Genomic DNA, 27,002 nt, shown 5'->3' with positions numbered 1-27,002 from the left:
GTTACATACAAACATAGTCACAAACATGACCAAAAGTGATTCCAGATGCACAAACGATTAATACATTTCGTTGACAACATTTTTACCAATCTTACATCATTCTTTGCAACTAAATAAAGCAAAAATCAGGACAACAAACATCACATATATGCTCCACCCAATTCGATTTTTTTTAACCTCTAACACTTCTATCCTCTTCTCCAACAACAATATCCTGTTTCCATGTCTTTCATCCTGAGATGCTCTCCACCATGCAGAATTTGCTCCTGTCCCAGGTACCTTGTAACACCAGCTCCAAGGCCGGCTACGTGCTCGTCCAGCCACAAAAAAAACTTGCAACATAGTTGTTTTACCTGCACAAAATCAATCCTCAAGGCTCACAAAAGGTTGGAATTGAGGATAAACCCTAACACAACCCAAGTTACACAGATGTCCTTTGCTTACCTTGTAAAACGGACATCCAAGAAACAATCTGTTCGGATTGCTGTTGGTCCTCGACATGAACATGATTGCGTTTTCTCCACATAAGCACCTTGGTGACACACCCTCTTTTCCATTATTGCCGTTTGGAACTGGGCCTCTTCTCGAGCTTGACGACACTCCTTCGGATGCCATGGTCGCAATGCTCCCTTTCTTCCTTCAACCGCTTCACTCTCAGACTGCATCAGAGGGATTAGGGTTCAAGGATTTCATAGATAGGGGATGGGGGAGAAACGGCAGCGTTTTGGGCTCGGGAGACATATTTGTCCTCTTTTATAAAGTCCAGCCAACGTGGCAGCCCGTTACGGCCAGCTCAGCGCCACCGAGCCACGTCACCGTTTTCCGTCGAGACTAAACAGAGACACTATGACAGAGGGGTAAAAATGTCCAGTTTTCTGAGGTCTCAAGGACATTACCGTATTTCTCAACCCTAGAGGACGAAAATGTCCGCGAAAAAAATCCTCAGGGACGAATTTGTCCTTTACTCTAATTTTATTTAGTAAAACTAGAAAATTAAATTCTAAAGTTATTAACCCGTGACATTTACGTGCAAGAGAGTGGAAAAGGAATCCAAGTAAAAACATCAACACAACGCAGCCTCCTCCTCTCGTCTCTCACTCACTCGCTTTTTTCTTGCCCGCCACCACCACGATCATCACGCAATGAACATCTCACACCTTACACTGGATTCCCACACGCTCTTCAACCCTCAACGCCCTTCATTCTCCTTTCTCCGTTGCACATCTCGAAACGTCGTCGTATGCTCATCCAAGTCCGTAGCCCCTCCTCTTCCGCCCAAGCTCGCCACCGCCCAATCCTCCGACGGTCGAATCGGGTCTCTCAGTCAGGTCTCTGGCGTCTTGGGTTGCCAATGGGGCGATGAGGGCAAAGGCAAGCTCGTCGACATCTTAGCTCAACACTTCGAGGTCGTTGCTCGTTGTCAGGTACTACTCCCCCTCTTATTCCTCTCAAAGTTCCTTCCTTCTTCCCTTTTTATCCCTCTTCGCTATCACACAAATCGTGAATAATTCTGGAAACTCGGTGAAATTGATATATGCTGAAGTTGTATTGGTGGTGTTGGATATTCTAAATCAAAAAATAGTGTTCTTTTTTTCTCTTAAAAAGTGTTTTGTTTGTTTATTTTGGTTTTTGGTGGTGGAATCGTTTCACTCGGTGCAAAGATAGTTGTTAAATTATTGTGTGGTTGATTTTGCTCTGTTCTGGTGGTTGTTGCGACAGTGTAATCGAAGCTGTGTAATTGAAGCTGTTTCTGCTTGATAAACCCACTTGCTAGCTAAATAGAACTGAATGAATCATTGCGTTGCCTAAAACGTTTGAAATGATTTAAGTTTCTGTAAATTTGGTTGGTAAGATAAGGAGAGTGAATGAACACTTTTGTTGTTTTGCATGCTTGCTCAGTAGAAGCTACCCTGTTGAATTTTGATGGTCTGTTGTAATATTTGGTCTCACTAGGTGTTGCTAATCACTATTATTTTGCGGAGATAATAACCAAAATTACCTTATTTAATTTAACATGTATATTTTATGCATGTAACATCTATAATTACATCTAATATTATTCAATTATTCTAAATAAATTAAGAGATGCAAAATAAGATAATTTTGGGCTGATTTTCTATTGCCTTCCAAATATTTTTGTTATATTGCTCTGATAATTTGTGATTATGTTTTATCAGGGTGGAGCTAATGCTGGGCATACCATTTACAATGCAGAAGGAAAGAAGTTTGCTCTTCATCTTGTTCCTTCTGGTATTCTTAACGAGGATACCCTTTGTGTTATTGGGAATGGAGTTGTGGTGCATCTTCCGGGGCTCTTTAAGGAAATTGATGGCCTTGAATCGAGTGGGGTCTCTTGCCAGGGGAGGATTTTGATATCTGATCGTGCTCACTTGTTGTTTGATTTCCACCAAGAAGTTGATGGGTTAAGGGAAGCCGAACTTGCTAAATCTTTCATTGGCACGACCAAGAGAGGCATTGGGCCATGCTACGCTAGCAAGGCTAACCGTAATGGTATTAGGGTAAGTGATTTGAGGCACATGGATACTTTCCCGCAGAAGCTTGATGTTTTGTTATCAGATGCAGCATCAAGGTTCAAAGATTTTAAATATGGTCCAGAAATGCTCAAGGAAGAAGTAGAAAAGTACAAGAGATATGCTGAGAGGCTGGAACCATTTATTGCAGATACTGTGCATGTCATGAATGATGCTATAACACAAAAGAAGAAGATTTTGGTTGAAGGAGGTCAAGCAACCATGTTGGACATTGATTTTGGAACTTATCCATTTGTTACGTCGTCTAGCCCGTCAGCTGGTGGGATATGCACTGGTCTTGGTATTGCTCCAAGAGTTGTTGGTGACTTAATAGGAGTGGTATGTGGATGTTTATCTTATGTTGAAGTTATTACATTACAAAACACCTCTTTTTTAAGTTCAAACAAGCGCACTTAATGTTGCAATTTAAGCTTAATCGACACCTGTGGAATGGTTTCTTTAAGTTTTATTTTGAAATTTGCAGGTGAAAGCGTACACTACAAGAGTTGGTTCTGGTCCCTTTCCAACAGAAATTTTGGGTCCAGGGGGTGATCTCCTTAGATTTGCTGGGCAAGAGTTTGGTACAACTACTGGTCGTCCTCGACGATGTGGTTGGCTTGATGTAGTTGCGCTGAAATACTCCTGCCAGATCAATGGTTTTTCATCGTTGAATCTCACTAAGCTAGATGTTTTATCAGATCTTGATGAGATAAAGTTAGGAGTCTCTTATAAACATGCTGATGGTACACCAGTCAAATCATTCCCTTCAGATCTCCGTCTTCTTGAGCAATTGGAGGTAGACTTCATCTATCTTTGTTCCTCTATGGCTGCACATTCCTGTTTTCTTTTGTTTCATGTTATTATTTATAAACTAACACGACTCTTAATGTGAAGTTGTAAGGTTCATGAACGATAGATGTGGTTTATTATTGCCTTGGAATTTGAAATGTATTTTCTTATAATTATTTATCTTAATGTTGCAGGTGGAATATGAAACACTTGCTGGATGGAAATCTGACATCTCTAAGATCAGAAAATATTCTGACCTTCCGAAGGTTGCCCAGCAGTATGTGGAAAGGATAGAAGAACTTGTTGGTGTCCCCATTCACTACATTGGTGTTGGGCCAGGACGCGACGCCCTCATATTCAAGTGATCTATTACTCATTCCTCAGATGTCACAGTTGTGCTTTCATGCTTCTAAAGGCAAATTGAGGTTTTTTTGTGGAAGAAGTAACTTATTCCCTCCAACTTTTGGAGGCTTGGGATGAAACATATTCATAGTGACTAGTGAGGATTTGCCTAATTGATGTATTATTCTGTTATCTATAAGCAGTGGTATTGTTAGATTTCTGCAGTAATTTGATATGGGGGATTTACCGTATAATTTTGCAGTTCTTGCAGGAATGCTGAGTAGTTAAAGTAGTATATGAATTTAGCTATATGGGAATAACCGAATAATATTTGTCCTTGCCTATGATTCATCTAGCAGAAGTAATGTTGTACTTTTAACAACACCAGGGACTTTTCATTCTCGATAGGTTCTCCATAGTTTCAGTGTTGTGATCTTGTTACATCTGATATGTGTTTTCGGTTATCAGTTATCACTTACCACTGGTTTCACTTGTTCAATTTTAGGAGTGAGGAACGAAAAATTTAAATTCCTTAAAAGGGTGAAGTATATTTTTTGTCTCTAAAATTTGGTAAAAATTTTAAAAATACTTTTAAGTCTTATTTTGTTTCAATTTTGTTTCCGAAGATTTTGATTTGCATCAAATATACTGTTGACAGTTAAATTTTTAAAAAATTTAAAACCAATCTAACAATAATGCATGATATTATGTTTAATTTGCTTGTGATGAGAGTTATTTTTATGAAATTGTTGTTGAATTGGTTTTAAATTTTTTGAAAAATTAACCTTCACAGATATATTTGATGTAAATTGAAATTTTTTTGAATAAAATTAAAACAAAATAAAACTTAAGAATATTTTTAAAATTTTTGTCAAACTTCAAAGACAAAAAATATACTTTACCCTTCTTAAAAAGTATAAGATACAGTGTTATCAAACAATTTGTCTACGTTAATTTCTACCTTGGGCAATAAAAACAAAGTAAGGAGACAGTTGTATGTGAGATGTAGATGAATGATAGAAGATGTGTGATAAATGTGTTGCAAAAGGAAGTTATTTATAGGTTTAATTATTCTGCAGGTTCCTGTAGTTTTATTAAATTTTTAATTAGGCTTCTATATTTTTTTTTTCAATTGGATTCCTAGACGTTAATTTTTTTTTCCAATTTAGTTTCTGTCGTGACAAATCGTTTGAGATAATAGAATATTCTGTTAAAAAAACGAATATTGTTATAATTGGGTTAAAAAAAGCAAACTGAACCCACCTCCAATTTTTCAAAATCCCAAAACTACCCTTGACATTTTGTAGAACTCTAGCCAGGGCTTGTTTCTCCTCTGTTCGCTGGTGTCGTCATCCATCTGTGTTGTCGTCGTCCTTGGTGGCGTGAGCATTGGTCGTTGTCCGTCGTCCTTGGTCTGTGCTGCACTGCTCTACGCTGTTAGTGGCAACTCTATAACACAGACGCCACTATCGAAGTCTTGGTTACCTCCACAGCTTTGGAGGAAGCTCTTCAATTTCTCTTAAACTGAATTCATTGAGCTGAAGAATTCAAGAAAGAAAGAAGAACGAAATCAAAAAATGAGTAATCAGAAGCAGATTCTCAAAGATCCCCAATTCGCACCCTTTCTCACTTCACGTTCCAACATCGACCTTAAGGTGCAAAATTCTCCTAATTAGCCTTTTCAATTTTGCATCTTATCTCAATTTAGGGTTTTAAATTTCACCGCAATGTGCCTAATTTTCCTTCATGTATTCCGTTTTCTGGATAAATGGTGAAATTTGAATGTGAGAAAACTGAGTCAAAGGTTTAGGATTTTGAATTTTTGTTCTTTTGTCGTAATTCAGGATAAGTGGCGAAATTTGAGCGTTAGCAATGATGATCCAAAGAAAAATCTAGGATTCCTAGAATAAAGTTGCGGCCCCTGCTACCCAGTTGGTAATGCCATTGTTGTTTATGGGAAGATGCTATCCCTGTCACCACTATGATTCATCAACCTGATCCTTCTGTTGCTGTGGGTGATTTCTCTCAAAATGACAAAGATGCCAAGAATTCTCTGCAGTATGCAAATTGATGTCACTAATTTTATATGGATTATTGCAATTAAATGATGTGGATTAAAATTGTAATTCTGGTTAAAACTGTTGTATGTCTCAACAAAATAAGAAAGGTATTTTGTTACTTTTGAATTGTTCTGAGACTTAGTTGCTTTTGTTTATCTTCTCTCTAGGTACAATATAATGATTTTAGAAGCGCTCTTAGCTCTGAAAGATGCTAAATCTGACCTGAATGTCATTGTTAATTTCATTGAGGTCAGATTATGAACTTATAGCAAGTGAAGGTAGCAGTGAAGAAAGTGATGCTAATTCTCACAATGTAAGGTAGTTTACTTGTCAGCTTATCACTGTACTTCTAAGACATTTCTGTGAATTTTTTTCATCAATTATAAACTTGAAGGACTATAAGATATGTAAAAAAATTTTCTTTTATTAAAAGTTTGTTATAAAACAGCATAACATATCATGAGGCATAGTGTCCAGGAATGTGGAGAGAAAATTCTGGACTGTTTGTGTCTTGTCTTTTGTTGATACTTAAGAAAATATGTATTGCTTGTTCTAGCCTAAATATAGAAAAAATTCATACTTTCAATATACTTACTTTTGAATTTTTGTCGGTCAAATTGATTCTCTTATTTGAAGAACTATATAGAAATCAGTTTTTTTAAACAATTTTAGTTATTACTATATCAATGGTTCTTGTTACCATATGTCATATGCAAGTTCTTTCATTATGTTGATATGATCATATATGATTGTGTATATTTGTTTTTATATGTAATAAATTGCTCTTGCAATTGTGTGATGATTAATTCTTTTTTTTTTTTCAATCCAAACCTGTAGTAGTGATTGTTTTCAACAACAGAGGTGTATATGGATGTGACCGGAGACCCCAAAAAAGGATAAATAGACCTCACAAAGATGATCCTACTCTGACTTTCTTTCTTCCAAAAGTTGGCTACCATGCTTTGATCGAAGCTTTTGGTGGAAAGGGCTATCTTGTTGGGACATCTGATAAACTCAAGTCTAATCTTTCTCGACTTGGAAACTAGCCGTTATCAACGTTATTGTTGATCCCTATGCTGGTTCAAAGAGTGGGAGGATGCAACACAAGAACTGATTTCCAGTATACTGAAACTACTTTTTTTATAGTTTTCATTTTTAGATTTCAAATTTCAATAAAGACACAAACTATATTTTATGAATCTTTATAAATGTAAAATATTACATGATCATAATGAATACTTGAATGATAAAAACTGAATTTTATATATATTTATTGTTACTATCTGTTTCACTTCATCAATGTTATTGGGATATCTTTTATTAAATATTTATAGTTTTACCGAATTTTCAATTAGGTCTTTATACTTTTTCTTTTTTCAATTGTGTTCCTATATATTATTCTTTCTTTTCAGGGATATACAAGTAATTTCACAGTTCACTAACTTTTTTTGACGTTTAATGTTAATAAGGACTAAATTGAAAAAAAATCATGTATAAAAATCCAATTAAAAAAAAATATAGGAACCTAATTAAAAATTTGATAAAATTTTAGGAACTTTCAGAATAATTAAACCTTATTTATATTAATTGAGGAGAAGTTGCAAAAGGAAGTTATTTATATTAACTGAGGAGAAATTGACAAATTGTAGAAGAATTTGGGCAATATCATTTAACTGATACACATATTTTTATCATAGGTGATATTTTATTTCATCACAACTATTCTCATGTTATGTTTCACAACCATATACAAGTCCCAAAACGATTTGATATTGATTTGTTTGGCAACAGTGCAACACATTTTAGTAATTAGAAAAATAACTTATTTTATAATTAGGTCATTTATTTGCTTAAATAGACATGAGAATAGGAGAAAAAAATAATTTAACTAATAACTAAAATTAAAATGTTATTCGTTTCTTTGATTTAGACATTAGTGTATAAGAGTTGAAAAGATTAAAATATTTTTTTAATGATTAATATATATTTTAATTTTATTTTCCTATTAATCAGAAAAAAAAACTTATAAACTTTAAATTGGAAAAAAAATTCAAAATAAAATTGAGTGCAAAATAAGATACAAATTTCTCACAAGAAAGGTGGTTAAAATGAAATAAGACTAACACATATCGAGTTGAAATCCATTTTAGCCCCCTGAAATTTTCGACCGACCTCAATTTTGACCCCCAAATTTATAGTTACCCAATTAACACCAAGGTTCGAAAAATCGGACTGATCATTAAACCGTTCTAGTTACTGGTTCACTGGTCTAATCGGTCTAACCGGTGATTCAACCGAAAAAATTATTTTAAAATAAAATAATAAATAAATTATAAATAAACATCCTAAAATATAATTATAGTATAATATAAATATAAAATAGTTTTCAAATTTAAAAAACTACATTAAATATCATCAATCAAATTCATATAATCTTATTAATATACAAACTCAAACTCAAGTTAAATAGTATAAAGAAATATCAAATATTAAATGGTAACATAAAGATTTATCAATCATCAAAACCTCAAGATGTTCTTGTGAGTTTCTTTTTTTTTGGGATAATTATTTAAACATATTATGTAATTATGATTGTGATTTCAACTATTGTGCTAAAAAAACCTTCAAGTAACAAGGATATGTTGATGGTGGTGGTGTCTTCTGAGGCATCAATGTCTCCTCACCCAGCCCCTCCAATTTCTTAAGCTAAAGCCATAACAAAAGGAATGGTACCAGAAAATGAGGTAGTTAATGGATCATTAAATGAGAAGTTTTTTGTTATTGCAAGTGAAGATGAACAGGCTAATGCACAAGTTTGAATGTAGCAACTTAATAGAGCCAGAAAGAAAAAAGCAGCAGCAACAAAAGTTAAATACCAGCAACAAATAATCACTCTAAACCCTGAAATCAATAACTATTTCAACAAAATTTCAGAAACATCATACTTAAAAATTAAAAAAGGCAACAACATCATAACAAATCCATTTTAATTAACAATTTCAACAACACGAAATCAATGATTTAACCAACAATTTCAACCATTCATTCTATTAATAAAACCATATCTAAATTTCAACCATGTTCTTAACCTAAAGCAGGAGCCACAACACAATTAAAAACAGAAAAACCACATCTAAATTCTGCCTACAGCATTCAACAATATTGCAAAACAGAGTAAGTTTCCAGCATTAACAAAACAACAAAACACTAAAATAGAGTAATAGTTACATAACAGAGTAAGTTTCTAGCATATTAGGTGTTCTGGACTAAAACAGAGTAACAGTTACAAAACAGCAAAATACTAAAACAACAATATTAGGTGTTATGGACTCTGGTTGATACAAATGACATAACAGAGTCAGTTTCCACTTTTTAGCATCAGCAACCAATCCATATATACAAATTTCCACAGCAATCAGAACCATACATACAAAGAAGACCGAAGAATGAAGAACGAAGACCGAAGATCGAAGAAGAAGAATTGAAGAACCAAACTTCAAGCCAAGACCCTAGAAGAATTGAAGAAATATGGAACAAAAATTGAAGAAGAAGTTCAGAGAAGATGAAGACGAGGAGCACTCACCTGGGTTCGAGGAAGAAGCGGGGAAGAGGAAGAAGCGGCGGTGCTGAGGACGGCGGCGGCGCTGACGACCTCAGAACGGCGGCGACGATGGAGGGCTAGGGTTCGGGGTTCCTTTGCTTCAGAGGGTTAGGGTTCGGCGAGATGGAGATTGGAGTGAGATGAATGAATGGGGGAAAGGGGGGTGGCTCACGAGTGGATCGGGTTTTCTTTTTTAAAAAAAAAAAAACAAGTTAACAACCGGGGTCGTTTTGGGGGAACCGGCCGGTTACCGGTCTGGCCCAACTGGTCGGTTCTCGACCAATTCGATGATTTTCCACCGATTTTCTCCCGAGCGGTTATAGGAGGAGGACCGGACTGCTTGCATTGCCGGATCCCGGCTGAACTAGTTCGACCGGCCGGTCCGGTCCGATCAGAACCTTGATTAACACCCCTAAATATTGGATTGTGCCCCACGCTTGCTCCGGTATCTATCTCCGTTAACAGAGATCTGATGTGGCACGTTAAGTTGATAGAGTGTGTATCCACATGGCACCCAGCTTGCCAGAATGGATGTGTGATGAGTGAATGACGTGGCAAAAGTTGAATGAACTCAATTTCTCCAGCAAAGTCTCAAACATATTGGGAAAAGAGGGTTGCAAATTGAGTTCATTCAACTTTTGACACATCATTCATTCATCACACATCCATTCTGGCAAGTTGGGTCAAAAATTTCAGGGCCAAAATGGTTTCAACTCAACACATACCAGTGTTTAGCTGCATTAGTCTGCAATCCTTTTATAGCAGTGTGACACAGAAATAATGGAGAAAGGAGCGACTAAGAAGGAATCATCACCTCTCTCTCTCTCTCTCTGCAACAGTTCATCACTATCACCATCCCTCTTCTTGACTTGGAAAAGGTACCTACTAAGTAGCTAGTAGCTATATAACACACATTATTCAAAAGCTTTCACTTTCCTCGTTTAATCCATTGCCTATCTTGCATACTCGTTTTGTGTGTCAAAATGGAATTAGAAGTTTAGAACTGAATAGACTAATATGACTCAAGCCCTGCAACTAAAGTTTCCACCTTTAGGAGGCCTCTCTATCAATTTTACGAATTCAAGACTAATTTTTACTGTCCCATGTAATAGCAAGTGTTCATGGGGTGATTAGAAGAGTGGAAAAGGTTATAATTTTTCAAAGAATGGTTTATGTTGGGTGGTGGCTTCAGAATGGATGAATGATGGAGCTTCCTTTTCAAAATTTTCTCCTGTTTTTGGTTTTTTGGGCGCTTAGGAAGCTGAGATATCAAGCTCAATCACCACAGGTGCTTCAAGAAATTTGGATACTGCTCAAAAGAGAGATTCCACAATCCTTAACTTGAAGTGTGTGGATGTCCAGGTTACTTGTTTTTAACTTCATCACTTATGATAATTTTATGTATGATCTTATATTCCATTTTGTTTTCTTTCCTTTTTCATGAGAATAAATGAGGAATTTGAATTTTTATGTTTCCCTTATTTTATAGTGTGCTATTTGATTAATAAGTAATAATTGATGAGTGGAGTTTCAGTTGGTATTCTTATATGGTGCTTCTCTTTCTTCTTTTTCATGAATATAGACAGGGCTTATGGAAAAATCTCTGCTTGAGTTCCAGTCTACAAAAGGAGATGTTCTTCCTGCACACAAGGTGAATGATTGACTTTATTTTATCAATTACTTTGCATTCATAAATCTGACTGTTATATCATTCCACTCATATTTGAAGAAGTTATCTTTAGTACTCAGTTTTATACGAACCTATTCGATTGTTCACATTTCTCAGTCTTTAAGTAATTTTCTATGTTACATTTTCTTCCGCCTTTTGTTATTCACAGTAGAAATATTTTCTTCAATTATTATGAGACTTGTATGTGGCAAAAAAGGTTGCCACAAATTGCTGATACGACAGTTTTCTTATGTATTTGATCAATATTGTTATACCCTCAGGAGTTAATGAAGTCTTATTTTTGCAGTTTAGTACTCATGACGACGTCGTTTTAAAGCTCAACAAGGCTGATCTAGGTTCTCCTGCTCTTGGACAAGGTGTTGTTTATAGATTAAAGGTAATTCTTAAGTCTCTTATTGATTCAATTTATGGAAAAAAAATTGCCCATGCTGTTAGCTACAGGTGGTCCTAGCATTAGACATAACTTTGACTTGTTGGTTTGATACTAACGGAACTCGTCAATAACTGTTGCTTTTGATGACATATCTGAAGATGGTTTAAACAGTCCCCTAAGGCTGGAAAAGGTTGCAAATGAGGTATGCTGATAAGTTCACAGTTGCTTGTTCTCTCTTCTTATATAGAATGCCTTTGCAGATTGGTTATAAATAATAGCATTATTAGACTGGCATTTTGTTTTCCATGATGTGTTGTAACACTCAATTGGTGTAACTAATGTCAATCAGAAAAAATAGTTATTCATCTACCTTTGTTAGTTACCATGTGAATTTTTAATATATTTTATTTAAGGTTTCCATAAAATATATGAATGGAACAATAATATGAAAATTTTGCTCTTCTTTTGGGGTATTAGTTAATCATTATCTGGTGCAAGCATACACTTTATCACTTTGCTTAAAACTTTTCTACTTTTTTCTATTGAAAGTATTTTATCCATTCTTCATCTCATTTTCTTGCTTCTGAGTTCTTGTATGCTGTAAATATTCATTACTCATGCCTCATGCAGGTGACATATCGCAAGATGAAAGATGCATTAGTACAGTTGAGTAAAGGAGTGCATAAGGGTCCAGCTGCTGATCTAATTCCGGTTTTATTTGGGAAGAGGTTGCCAACAATGTCCAAGAAGGATTGTCCTTCACTCCTTTTAATACCAATCTTGATCACTCTCAGGTGCATAACCTATTTTATTGTATGGCTTTTTTTTAAATAACTTATTTCATGACTCTTCTATACTTTCTATAAATTATTTTCATTCAATGTATTATTTCATTTTTGTCGGGATTGATTTTAGGGTGAAGCAGAGCTAGCCCGGTGAATTTTGGTGCAAAATTGACTTAAGGATTGTTTTGGTGTGGAATTGGTGGAGAGGAGCTTTCCGAGGTTGGAACCGCCGTCTAAGAGGTATGAGTTTTAGTTTCAAGTAGGCATTATGTAAGATTATGTGAATGCTTAGGTTAATTGCTGCTAGGATAGGATTAGATAGAAATTGGTGGTGGTTGTGATTAGTTGAATGGATGTATGTATGAGTATGCATGATTTAAATTGTTGTGGTGTGTTTGATTATGATAATAATTTGATTTCCTATTGAGGTGTTGGTATGAAAATTGGGCTTGAGGTTGTGATATGGTGAGGTATCCCCTATGAGGTAAGCTATGGTAAGTTTCATAATTGTTATGTTGGAAATGATTGTGAAATGATGTGGTTTGATTGAATAATTATATTGTTTATATTGGTTTGTTGGTGGAAGCTGGAAAGTGGATTGTTGTGTTGAAGCTTGTTGGTTATGTGTTGAATAGATAGAGAGTGATGAATGAATCTTGAAAGGTTTAGAAAAGGCTTTGAAGAGGGTTGAAATTGATTGAATAATTATATTGTTTATATTGGTTTGTTAGTGGAAGCTGGAAAGTGGATTGTTGTGTTAAAGCTTGTTGGTTATGTGTTGAACAGATAGAGAGTGATGAATGAATCTTGAAAGGTTTATAAAAGGGTTTGAAGAGGGTTGAAATTGAATTGGATTGAGTTTTGGTGAAAATTGACAATTGGATAATTTGATGAATTGTGATGTATAAGCTAGAATTGGGTTGATTTGGTTTGGAATAGTTACAGATTGGTAATAAATTGTGGAGGAATGTTTTGGGGGCTGTTTTGATAGGAATTGGGTAAAGGAGTAGGTGGAATTGTTGATTTAACGAAAATTGGTAAAAAATATTTTTAACTAATTTCGGTGGGTCATAATTTGGTTCTCGTACCTTCAAATTTTGTGAAACTTGTCTTAAATAAAAATTGGGTCTGTTTAGTTTATGATGTTCGAAGAACGGAAAGAAAATGATTTTTAATGAAAAGGTTATGCGCGTTTAAAGTTTGTGGTTAAAAATAGAATTCTACAAAAGTTGAAGAAAATTGAGATCATGCGTACGCAAGTGAAAGAATTTTGTGTCATGCATATGCACAAAAGCAAGGTCATGCATACACACGACCCATGCGTACGCACAACTTGCATTTCCAAAATGGCTCTTTTTCGTGCATGTTTCGCATGTATGAACAAAAAGGGGCTCATGCATACGCATGAGGCATGCGTACGCACGATTGCCTTTTTTTTAAGAAATATTGTTTTCAACTGTTTTTGTCTATCCAGTCTATTTTTTCACTTTTGTAATCCCTGTTTAAGTTTCGATGACTTGTTCTAGGCTTGAGAGTGAGTGTAAAATAATTAGTAAATGAATTTGCTGAATTTGAATAAGATTGTGGATTGAAGTATTGAAGATAATGATGGGATGATGAAAGCCTGTGAGTAACAAGTTTACTGAATATTAAATTGAGATAAGACATGAATGACGAGATTGACGAGGACTAAGTATGGTCGGATTGGCTGATATGGCAAGGTCTGGGTGATATCCCGCTTACGTACTAATTGGTTATTGCGTTGGCACCTGCACCGAGCAAGGACGGAGGTTTCATCCTGCTTGTTCGTGGTTGCGGTGTGACCTAGAAAAGGTGACAAGGCACTATGCCTCCGAGATGAAATGAATACCCCTAGTGAGATAAGTGACAAGGCATTCTTCTAAGACCAGCTTGTGATAAGTTGAGAATGTTCCTTTTTGGCAATGTGGTGGGTTGTCTTGCGCATGCTCCCTCTGATTGTAAGGTGACAGAGCACTATCTCTCTGAGATGAGTGACAGGGCACTATCCCTCTGAGATCGGCTTGTGATAAGCCCAAATAGATTTTCTCTTGGGGATGCGCAATCAAGAGATAATGTCCGGGTTAGTTACCAGATATGTCGGGTTCTGACAGTTAAACTGACACGTGAGCTCATGACCAGTATGATAAGCATGCATCATTTGCATTTGTGTGTATTGATTGGGTGTGCATCTTGTTTTGTCTTGCCTTGCCGATTAACTGTATCTATCTTCTACTTGACCTAATTGCTTTACCTGTTCTATCTGCTTGTGTATTTCTTGTAATGCTTTGTATGTGTTTGAACAACTGAGAGATCCCTTATGCTGGCGGTGGTGACGCTGAGGGTTGTCATTTATATGATTGAATGATGGAAAGATGAATTTGATTGAGATTGAGACTCCTTAGTTAGATGCAGTAATTCGCTCCACTTACTCTGTGTTGAGCTCGAGACATTTGAGACTCCCTAGGTAGATGCCCACTTATTCCGGGTTAAGACTAATATTGAGAATAAATCGATACCTTTGAGATTGAGACTAATATAGAATCACTGAATTTGAACAATTGTCATAGTTAGAGAGATGATGACTTGAATTGAGAAAAGAAAAAATTTGATATTTCTATATTGCTAAGACTATGGAGACTAAATGAGAATTTTTAAGACTTATGAGACTGAGAACACTGATTGATAGAATAATGATGATAATTAGATACCTGTGAGATTGTGTATTGTTAATGATAACTGTTTGAGACTGATAAGATTGAATGGGTTAGGACTTAGTCTGATTTTTCCTGTTTGGCTTAGAAATGATCCTAGGTTTGAAACTTGAATGATTGGAGTTTATGATTGCCTAGTGTGTTCGTGTCTTTTACATCATCTCTATTTGGAACTGTTATCTTACTGAGAATCCGAAAGGATGATGTTTTCACCCGTGTTGGGAATTGTTTATTTTACAGATACAGGACGCGACCCTCTTTGTTGAGCATGTCGGGCTCTCTTGATGAAGCGAAGACCCTATTTTTGGGTTTACTTTGATCTCTGTAGTACTTTTCTCCACTTTTGTATATTGAAAATCTATATTCCTCTTAGAGATTGACTTTGGAGAACCAAGTTGTATTTTGTATCTTTCTAGGCTATATTATACTTACTAGTCGGCTTTGTCTTCGCAGGTCGAGACTAGTGTTGTTATGTATTCCTTTTGAATTATATATACACGTCTCTTTCATTTCTGTTTACTGACGCTTGTGATCTTCAACGTTATCAAGTGTGATATGTTTTTATTCTGTCATTTTTCTTCACAGGTTCCTAGCTATATTTCTATTCTTCAATTATATACATATGTATTAAGCTTCTAGAGGTCGTAATACTTCACCACATCTGATTTACGACTATAACGGACTTCGTGTGGTAGGGTGTTACACTCTAAAAAAGAAGAATTGATTATCAACAAGAAGAATTCATGAAGAGAAGAAATATACATAAGAACAATAATGGGTTCTTGTAGAGCTTCAAAAATAGAAGCAAATAATCATCTTTAGAGTCACTCTTCAAATCTTCCTCCTAAAATATTAACTACTGAAGATTTCATAGTATTCTTTTGGTATTTATGCTTCATTATCATCGATTTTTATATCCTTCGTTATTGAATTTCTTGTTAGGTACTACGAGGAGATAATAGTGGCCTTGCAAATGACATTCGAAAAGAAATGAAGGTAAGGTCTTTAGAGTAAAACGGTAGAAGTTAAAGAACTGATTTATTATCATTTGCCAAGGTTGATGGTGATCATCTAGCTGACGCTTAAAAGAATTTTTTTTTGTTCAAATTTCGTAATTGATGACACTATCAACTTCGTGTAGCATAACTAGATATAATTACAACAACCAACCCTGAAGAAAAAGCTATGAATGGAAAGCTATTGCATAACTAGATAATATATGTGAAATTTAATTTTGCACTAAATATGATGTGTTTCTTTCAGGCATTGAATGGAAAGCTATTGAAAACCAAAGACAAACGTACAAGGAGAGACATATAAAGGGAACATAGGGCTTCTGTGATTGTTGGCTGCTAAAATTTTAGTTGAATTGTTGCTGAATTTGTTGTTGTGTTTCAACTATATTAAAAAATAAGACACTAAAATGTTGTTAAATAATTGGCTAAAATCTGAGTTATATAATAGTATGTAACTGAGTTTTGATAGTCAAATTTTGGTTTGGAATTAATTATAACTAAAGGGCAGAGGCTTGGCTTTTGAAAAAGATTTAATAAATAAAATTATTTATTTATAAATATATGAATTTTATTGAAATCAATTGAATTTGGTTTTTGAAGAAAAATAATGGGTTTGCAATAAAAGGTTTAAAGTGAAAGATGGTTTTGGGAGAAATATGATTCTAATTAAACGAAAAAAGTTTTATTTTAAAAACGGAAGAACTGTGCCCAATCTACTAATTTTAATGAAGTTTTGAGTGTTTCAAATTTTTATAATATTTTGAATAATTTATAAAGTAACTAGTGAAGATTGGGTCTTTTTTATAGAAGTTTAGAGTTATTTAAAGTACTTTTAAAATATGTCAATTTAATTAAAGTAACTTGTAGAATATACAATTTTTCAAAGTTTAACAATATTTATATATTTTATTCTCCTGGACATATTTATGCATATTTAAAAGTATTTATAGAATTTAAGCATAACTCTGAGATATTTGGAAAAATGATAAAGTTAAATCTCATGACCTGCTCTATTTCAGTTTATTATTTTAGAGAAATTGTGGTATTATGGATAAAGAATTATTATGTCTTAAAAGGTATTTGATTATGTGATAAGATGATCGAGGTTTGAAGTGTTACACCAATGACTCTTCCTGTCATTGATTTATCCGGCGCATTACCGAAGAGTGGTACGGGCGTTATAGCCCAAGAGTGTGATTCGTCACTTTAATCGTGGGAGCGGTACGAGCGCTACAGCCCAAGAGCATGTGGACGCTATAATCCAAGAGTGTATCGAATACTATATCCCGAAGCAATGGCAACGAGAGACAACGTCCGTAAGGATGTAATGTCGGATGCAGGTCGAAAATCGACGGATGAGCTCATTACCTGCACTAAGGCCAGACATGCATCATACTTGTTTGCGCATATTTCTTGTGTGTTTTGAATTCGTTCTTGTGGTTGTATGTTATGTGTTGTTTGCTCTTATTTGTTGTTTGCTCTATATTCTTTTGTTGTGGTCTGATTGATCTGAGACACGTGACCGATATATATAAAAAGCAACTTAAATTGTTTCACCCCGACCCTACAAAGAACTCCCCAATTTTTACCCCCTATCTTTCTACCTCCATTCAGATGGAGACGGGTGTCATTTTCTATGAGTTCGAGCAGTCTTATGTGTACGAGGATCCTGTCCTTCACAGCTTCTATATGGTGGTCGCAGAGTCTCGAGTCTGTAAGTACATAATTAGAGATAATCCCTTTCAGCACTCGCTAGCTTCACCCATCTTTGATCTTGATGCACGGTATGCTTTTTCGCTATCTTGGTTTCATCTCGATTCTATTCATCATCCTTTTGATCACGTGCATGAAGGTCCTCTTCCAGCATAGTAGGATGGTCAGGCGGTGCCTGAGCCTGTCCCTGTCATCAATGACTATATTCCTGAGTCTCTTCCAGTAGATTTGGATATGTCGATAGAGTCTCTTTCTACTCGCTCCTTTGAACCTTTCACCAAAGAGCCTATTGGGACTTCCACCGCAACTTCTGGTCAGCCCTCAGTCGTGAGCAGGTTTTTCCTAGCAGTACAGTTTTCGCAAGTGACAGTAGTGATGGTAGTCCCCATAGTACATCAGAGGTCATCGTTATTTCTGACGACGAGGACATTGAGGAGATAAAAATTGTGGATCTGACTTTTGAGGACGATGAGAACCTGAGATGGATATAAAGATCATGGACTTGACTTCTGACAGCGATTAGGTAGCGACATCAGCATCTTCTTTTGGCATCTCTCCGATTTAGTGTTTCTTTTGTTTTAGACTCACTTTTTTTAGTTGTATATATGTACATTACTGTGAGAGAGTAACTAACTTTTCATATTTTGGGTGCTGTGTATATATATGTATTATAGTTTATTATCCTGTTTGTGTATGTATTTGTGAAGGTTTTAGAAGGCTTAGAAAATGGGGGTTGAATCTATGATTTTCTTTCACTTTAATAAAATAACCCTTTAAAATAAACTTTCAGTTTGATTCTGTTTGAACTCAGCAGCGAAAAATTTATGAGACAATTTCATTTTGTCTCATGAATATCAGAAAACATAACAGAGAAGGGAAGAGAGAAGCTGACACCATCAGTATCCTGGTTCAGTTGCCTTGTGCAATGCAACCTACATCCAGTCTCCACCACAACAGTGGTGGAATTTTCACTATAGTTAAAGTATTACATACACCAATTCCATAGGAATGACACAATCCTTTTACTCTGAAGTTCTAACCTAACTTGACTTGGTTATGCTAATACCTAACTCTTCACTCTTAGTGCTCACTCAACTAAGAAAGGGGTACCTCAGAGGTACAAGATACAAGACACAACACCAACCTAAAGAAATCTGAAATCACTCTAGATTTTTCACTCAAGTGTTTCTCTCTGCCTCTTTCCACTCTTAGGCTGTTTCAAGAACTCTCTCATTCAGCCTTTTACCTCAAGAAATTACAGAAAGATAAACATTGAAAAGAAAATTACAATCTGTAAAATATGAAGGAGATTAATGCTTCAACAGCCTCTTTGCTATGTGATAAACTAGATTTGCTTGCCTCTGATTTAGTTCCTCATTCTGGCGAAATGCTCCTTTGACTAGGAAGCACTGTCCAAGTTGATGAACTTCTTCAGAGAACTCTTCTCAGAACATAGACCTCAAAACATTGGTTCTCTCTCCTTAGTCACTGTATGAACAAAAAATTTTTTTTGTATCTCCTTGCATGTTGCTGAGTTACTCTCTTCCAAGTCAACTTCTCGAGCTGTGTGCTTCACCCACATACTTTTTTACTTTCTTCCATTAATTCTCAAATTAGGAACTTTGGTTCTGACCCTCTTTCTTGACCGAAAGCCTCAGGATAGCAAAGAAAAATATTTTCAATGGTAAACCCAAAACTAAACCCTTGAGCTACAACTTTGTCTCCAAAAAACAAATTTGACCATTGATTTTCAGCAGTGGTGAATAGAGATCACTTTCTCCATTTATCCCAAATTGGAGTGGCAGAGAATTGGGAAAGAGGAGAAGAAAGCACGATGCATGTAAGAGGAAATAAGTTACCTTTAACTTCTGCCTTAGCCTAAGATGGGTGGATTTGAGTGATTAGACCTCAACCTCTTTTCTTTAGCCTTTCTCTTTCTTTTCTTCTTTGATGAAAGACTTAGGAATGAAGCTTTCTATCACTTCTCTGAGTTCTGACCGAAAAAGAAAAAGTGAACGTTGCTTTGGAGGCAACAACTTGGAGGAATGAGCTTGAGTGAACTTTCATTCGAGCTTGAGTTGGCTTTCATTCTGGTCAGCCCAAGTGATTTCTTTGCTCAATCAATTTGCGCTTTAAGTGATTTATAGTCCATTTTTGTTTCTAGTTTGATCTCCATCCTATTAGGCTGCTGCAATATTATTTCTTTGGCCTGCATCACTTAAACAAAGTCATCAAAACTAATTGAGTAATTTGCCCAATAAATTAATGTTTGTCATCATTAATCATGTCAGTTAATTTCTTAACTCAACAATCTGTTTATTATTTTGGTTGCAATTTTATTTTCTTTAAGGAAGGTTTTCATAAAAATCAAGTTTCGTTAATCCGATTACAGGCTTGATATTATTAATAACAGTGTCAGTGTAATTTCAACTTGGTAACACTCGATGTTTCGGTATGAGCATGTCATACTAAAAATTGGATCGTTACAACATGCATCACTCATCTTCATCACATTCCATCACCTGAGTTTTTCTTTGTTGCTTGGGGACAAGCAACTACTTTAAGTTTGGTGTTGGAGGCTACATGGAACATAAGGCAAAAGGAGAAAGAGACATTAATGAAGAGTGAGATGGTAACTTTGCTTTTAGTCTTTAATTCTTTATATTTGTTTTTGGTTGATAATCATGATTTCACTTCTTTTCATTTCACTTTATTTTTGAATTTACTTGTGCCCAAAATTCTTAAACATGTAACGGGGGACTTTTGAACGAAATTTTTTATAAGTTGAAGAAAACTTGTTTTTAGAGGCAAGAAAGATTAAGAAAAAATGAGAGTTTGACAGTGTGAGTATATAATGGGTTGTATATTTGTAAAACCCTGCATGGGGAGCTCGAAAATAGGAGAATGAAGTTTAAAAAAGTATTATAGAAGATCTAAAAAATTTATAAAGCCTTGAAACAGTAAAAAAAAAAAGGAAGAACAAGAGAAAGGTTTAAGACTCTGAGTACTAATTACTAAACTCAAAAAACTTCTTAGTTAAGTGCTTGTGATATTACTATATAAAGGAGAGAGGTTTAAGTGAGTAAATCTGGCGGGTGCTTCATCATCCGACGTCTTGAACCAATTAATTCGGGAGTGTAGATTGAAAACTCATTCTAAAGAGCCTCCTTGAGATAGAATATTTAGAATCAAATCAAAATACAAATACCTCCTACAAAGCTAAGAAAAGAAAATAACTATCACAACAAAAAAGAAGAGAAAAAAAAAGTTATCTTTAAGGTGAAATTTTATAAAAATGCCTTTATAATATAATTTGAATGGAAGTCCTAATTAACTATTATTTAGTTATTTTTTAAGTATTCTAATTTTTAATTATTAATATTTTTTATTATTTATAAAATTTATATTTTTATGTTTATAAATACTCTATGATTATTTTTATTTTTCATGATATTTTCGAGTTACTGTAATTTAAAAGCTAAGATTATTTGATTGTATGAAAGATTAAAATTTTGGATTTGAATTTAAAATCTGATTTGTACTTTTGATTTAAAAATAGAAAATCATACTATCCAAAATGTTTAATGTACGTTACTTTTGAGATTCTCTGACAATATATTTGTTTAACTTATTAAAATGAATTAAAAATTAATATTTAATATTAAAAATATAAAAATAAATAATTATTGAATATTTAAAATTTATCATAAAAAATAAATCAGATAAGAATTAGACACTAAATTATAAACATCATACAATTTATTACGTTTGAAACCTTTTGTGCAAGAATTTAGAAAAAATTGAATTTGAAAAATTAATTCGATACTTGTAGAAATTATTGCAAACCACACAATTTTAGTCGTTAGAAAAGTAGACGTGTTACTAAAATAGTTGAAAAAATATTAAAAGAATGCTATGTTATAAAAAAATTATGGACAGACAATGGTTATGACAAGATAAATAGTAAGTGTATACAATAAAAAAGAATGAGTAAATGCAAGATGTGTGAAATCCTGTCTTCATTTATTGTCAAATGGAATGATTCCTATTAAAGTTTTTATGTTGTAAGTTAGTTATGAAAAAATTTAAAAATTGTAATACATTACAAGTATTTTTTTGGTAACTGTTTAAATAGGATTATATTTTATTTTAAAAATATAAAAATTAATTCTTCATTTTTTGATAATTCATCAATTCTACTTCTTATATAAAATATATATACAATATATTGGTAACTGAGTCCATATATAATAATATTATAAAAGGTAACATACATTTATATAAATTTCCTTAGTATTTTAAGTACTTTTAAGTACTTTAATTCTTTTTAAGTACTTCTTAAGTACTCTAATTTTTAATTATTAATATTTTTTTATTATTTGTTAAAAATTATATTTTAACGCTTATAATATACTTATAATTTAGAAAATATTTTATTTATATTATAAAAAAAATAATAAATAAATATATTGATGTATTAATGGTTGATTTTGTGCCTCTTGAGTTTGTATTTGTTCTTCAGATTATCGATTTTGTTCTTGAACTGTTGTTATGTATGATATTTTGTTAATTATTTAATTTTGACCTGACTGTAGGACTAAATTGATGCTAAATGAAATTTTTTTGGATTCAAATAGAACACTTTAAACCTTAAGGACCAAAACAGAATTACGTCCAAACCTAAAGAACCAACTCAGTACTTTACTCTTTTTTATTTATATAAAATTTCATCCGTAATTTTACAATACAGATTTTTATTCTATTGGATTATGTAGGATTCTATATGCTACGATCTAATTGTCCAAAGAGTTAAAGACTTCATCAAATATTAAAATGATAGATTACAACTATACAATTTTGGTGGTTGGATGTGCTACTAAAATGGTTAAAAAAATATAGAAGAATGCTGTATATAAAAAGTGTTTTTTGAAGAAGATAGTTATAGTAAAATATGTCGAATGGAATTATTTTTATTTATTTTATACTAGTAGTTGATTTTAATGGTTAATTTTAATATATACCTAATATATTTGATATTTTTATGTTGCATCTCTAATTCTCTATTTTCAGTGTTTCTGTGTCTATTTAGAGCATGATGGTCAGAGAAAACTTGGTTTCGAAACACTTCAAGACCACTACCAATCTGACAAATATTTATAATTGTGGTTATATATTAATAATAATATTATAAGAGTTAAATAGATGTAATTATGTAAATTTAGTTAATATTTTAACTTATTAATTAGGTACTCTTTAGGTATTTTTAAAGTACTCTAATTTTAATACTTTTTTATTGTTAATAAAAATTATATTTTTATATTTATAAATACTCATATCGTTATGAGATGTAAGGAGTACGTCAATTTTTATATATTACGATTATTCAGTTTTATTTATTTATAATTTGTGTCTTTTACAATATAAATAAAATATAATTATAATTATTTTATTTACATGTTAAAGAAGATAAATAATAAAACATACAAACATAAATTGTGTTTAAAATATTAAATTATTTATACTAACAAATAAATTATTTAAATATTTATTTAAAAAAAAATCTATATCAATATATTATACACAGAAAAGAAATCAATACGATGGAAACTATGAATCTGTGTCTTCCTTTTCTTCCTGCATGGCTCTGTCTAATAATGCTAATAATTCCTATAAGGTTGTCAACCAAAAGAGACATATTGTTTATTATGACATGGCCTCCATGTCTTACACAACTCTATTATTGCCTGCTATTAATAATTTTGCTACACACTCTTCCTCTTTATGTCTGAAGAACATAAACGGACGATGATGGTTTGGTACAAGAAATTAAAGTACCAGGTGGCTGGTATGAAAGTATATGATAGCAAATTATATGTTCCATTTATTGATGATGACTAATTTTGCCTTTATATTCTTCATCTCCTTCCCTTTTCTCACTTGAACTAGTAATTAGATAAATTGACTCAACAAATATTAGTTATTATTGTCATTTCCATTTGATATGAATAGCTTCTATATTTGATTGAAAAAAAAAACATAAAAATGAAGCATGTGTATGAATTATGAAATGAAAATGCCTAAATCAGAATGGTGAAATGAAAGTTGAATAGTTGATGGAGCAAAAGCTTGGTGCTAAATATAACTACGTGCACCTATCACATTTGTTACATTATTGGGCTTGAGAAGGAACGTATTATTCAATTATAATAATTACAGGATATAACTGACACTAGTTTTAAACTTTTCATGGACCTAAATGGATCGTGCGTGGGGCCAACCAATGAGTTAGTTTTTATTTTTCATGGCTTTCTTCTCGTGGCGACTCCGATCAATTGTTTGCCATTTATTGTTCTCCAAAGGGCCCAACTTAGTGTTTATTTTCATTAAGTGGGACCAACTTAATTAAACCTTACCTCAAAAATACATGAAAATAATAATTGAACGTAGAGGTGGATCTCCTCCGAGGCCAGCAGCCCAACCGGCTTAGCATCTTGGTTTTTTAACAGGAACCAGCATAGCGTCTTTGACAGGTAAAGGTATTAAAAATGGGTCAAATTTATGGAAGCAACATGTTTATTTTTTAAAATAAGTGAATAGTTAAATAGGTATCTAAAAAATTGTGTTGGGACTTTTTTATCATTAAAAATTTTTTATTACATTAAAATTTTTTTAAATTTAAAAAAATAAAATATATAGGTCATTTCGTTACTTTTAATAATTTATTTGTCTAAATAAAAATATTAAATTTGACTAAAATAAAAATTTATATATCTTATTTTTATAAAGTTCATAAATTTTAATATAATAATTTTATTTTTTGAAAATAAAATGCCTGATAAAAAATTTTTTAAAAAATATTTAAATATATATTTTTTTAACCATCTCATGTCTATCTCATGGTCATTTATTCTAAGTCATACGCGGCACACATAAACAGGTCACTGATCCGCCCCATCTAATTTGTCAAAAAGAGTTGAGATAAAAATCTGAGCTCATCAAAAATAGAAAGCGTTCCAAACCCATGGCGAAGCGGGGAAGCTAGCCCAGCCTGTGGGGCCATTTTTTTCTACTCTTAAAAAAAAATTCAAAATTTCGCATACCAAAAAATAAATCAAAATTTCAGTCATTCTCACACAGTCACACAGCTAGGGGTGGCAGGAGTACCCGAACCCACGGGTACCCGACCCGCCCCAACCCGGTCGGGGCGGGTTTAAACCCGACCCGAAGCGGGGCGGGTTTTGACCGGAACGGGTGAAAGAGCGGGGCGGGGCGGGGTCGGGGTCAGGCTAAACCCGCCCCTACCCGCCCCGGAGTACATATATATATATATATATATACCATTTAAGTTTTTAGGGTTTCTATTCCTTACAGCCACCAGCCTAACCTAACACTGTACTCATTTCATTTTTCCATTCCATTTACGCGTTTCACCAAAGAACCCTAGCGGTAGGGGTGGCAGGAGTACCCGAACCCGCGGGTACCCGACCCGCCCCAACCCGGTCGGGGCGGGTTTAAACCCGACCCGGAGCGGGGCGGGTTTTGACCGGGACGGGTGGAAGAGCGGGGCGGGGCGGGGTCGGGGTCAGGCTAAACCCGCCCCTACCCGCCCCGGAGTACATATATATATATACCATTTAAGTTTTTTGGGTTTCTATTCCTTACAGCCACCAGCCTAACCTAACACTGTACTCATTTCATTTTTCCATTCCATTTACGCGTTTCACCAAAGAACCCTAGCGGAGAAGACTGAAGACTGAAGAGGGAAGGAAATTAACTTCCTCTTCTCCGTAGTGAACCTCAGATCTAGTGACCTTCATTGTGCCATCGAGCCTTCCGCTGAGCTTGTCGCCGTCGCTGCACTGCCGTCCTGCCGAGCCCGTCACTGAGTCGCTGCCACTGCGCTGTCGTCCTGTTGGCGCCATGTCGTCACCCTGCTGAACCCTCGAATTTACTCATCATTGGCTCCTTGCTGCACTACCGAAGCTACTGAGTGAACCTGTCTTTCTCACCGTCTTCCTCCAAGTGGTAAGTTTCCCTGTTTGCTATCTCTGCGATGCTCTCCTAGAGATTGCCTTCACAGTATCTGTAGCTTTAATTAATTTTAATTTCATAGTTTTAGTTAGAGTTTAACTAGTTAGAGACTTAGAGTTTTTAGTGTATTCCCTGTTTGCTTGTTAATTTTAATTTGGGCCTTCTTTATGTGCCCACTGCCCAGTGATGAATTTAAATATTGTATATCAATTTATATGAAACTCTAGCATAATAGTCACATAAACCACAAAAGATAACACCATTATAATGCCATATTCAGATTATGGACTTTAGGCAGTAACGGAAAAATAGAAGAGAGAATTAAGACTATCAGTAGTATAAAAATATATAGGTGTGGGTCAAATTGAGTATGTTGTGCTACGATACAAAAACAAAATACAAAGCACTATTTATAATAATATTACAAAATCAAATCTTATTTAGATGAAGAAACAAATCTGAAGTATAAGGAAATATAAACATGAATTCTAAGAGATAAACTGATAATGTAATATTTTAAGATATGATATGAGACATTATGTGATACTATAAGATACAATATAGACATTTCTAAATTTTCAATTTATTTGTACCTCTCAAGCATTTACAGCTATAAATGTAAACAGATCCAATTTTAATATAAGAGTGGTGTTTTCTCTTCTATTTTTATGCTTATTGTAACCAAAGAACTTCATATATTTCTAATTTAAATATTTAAAAAGTTTGATCTATTTAATTTGTGGTTAGTTAATGATTAACCATAGCTTTATAAAACTTCATGCATCTAATTTCCACTTTGTACTACTATTTCAAAGTTTGTATACAAAGAGATGCAGTTTATTCACTTTTGTGATCTCGAAAACTCTTCTTTAGTAGTTGTGTATCTCAATGAATATCTGAATACTGTACTTGTAATTAAACCACTTTTTGTCATAATTTTTCTTTCCCATGTCACTTCCTAATTCCATGGTTACTTAACAAAGCTTAACTAAGAAAATATATTCTTAAAGTTATTAATATGTTAAATAATATTTAAAGAATAAAATAAACTTGCATAATGCATGCAATGTTCTTAAGATTTAAAAAAAAAGAAAAAATTTTGATGGCAACTCCCCTGAAAGTTGATTTTAGAGCATACCTATGGTGAAGACAATGCATGCTTATTCTGACTAACTTGCTGAGTTTTGTGCTAAGCATTATGATATTGCAAAAATTTGGAAGCAAATACACATGCACCTCATTATTATGGACTACAACTATTGGTGGATGAGATAGGTGTTGAGGTTTCTAAGATTTAAGCTTTTGTCCTTTATTTTATGTTGTACCTAAAAAGCAAAAC

The 27,002-nt window shown here is 33.9% G+C and overlaps 1 protein-coding gene across 1 annotated transcript; it reads left to right on the top strand.

Moving 5' to 3' along the window:
• Positions 1–887: 887 nt before the first annotated feature.
• On the top strand, positions 888–4,044 carry LOC112797073 (adenylosuccinate synthetase 2, chloroplastic). Its single transcript, XM_025839830.3, has 4 exons — positions 888–1,424; positions 2,178–2,870; positions 3,016–3,327; positions 3,515–4,044. The coding sequence occupies exons 1-4, from the start codon at positions 1,143–1,145 to the stop codon at positions 3,683–3,685; spliced, it is 1,458 nt and encodes a 485-aa protein (XP_025695615.1). The 5' UTR covers positions 888–1,142; the 3' UTR covers positions 3,686–4,044.
• The last annotated feature ends 22,958 nt before the right edge of the window (positions 4,045–27,002 follow it).

This window comes from Arachis hypogaea, chromosome 4, assembly GCF_003086295.3.
Source record: "Arachis hypogaea cultivar Tifrunner chromosome 4, arahy.Tifrunner.gnm2.J5K5, whole genome shotgun sequence".
NCBI classification, from domain to species: domain Eukaryota; kingdom Viridiplantae; phylum Streptophyta; class Magnoliopsida; order Fabales; family Fabaceae; genus Arachis; species Arachis hypogaea.
The sequence above is the reverse complement of the archived record's forward strand: the minus strand, read 5'-3'. Positions and strand labels throughout refer to the sequence as shown.

Coding starts and splice junctions, on each gene's coding strand:
- LOC112797073 (XM_025839830.3), top strand. CDS start 1,143: ATGAACATCTCACACCTTACACTGGATTCCCACACGCTCTTCAACCCT. Junction 1,425..2,177: donor AGGTCGTTGCTCGTTGTCAG/GTACTACTCCCC, acceptor ATGTTTTATCAG/GGTGGAGCTAATGCTGGGCA. Junction 3,328..3,514: donor GTCTTCTTGAGCAATTGGAG/GTAGACTTCATC, acceptor TTAATGTTGCAG/GTGGAATATGAAACACTTGC.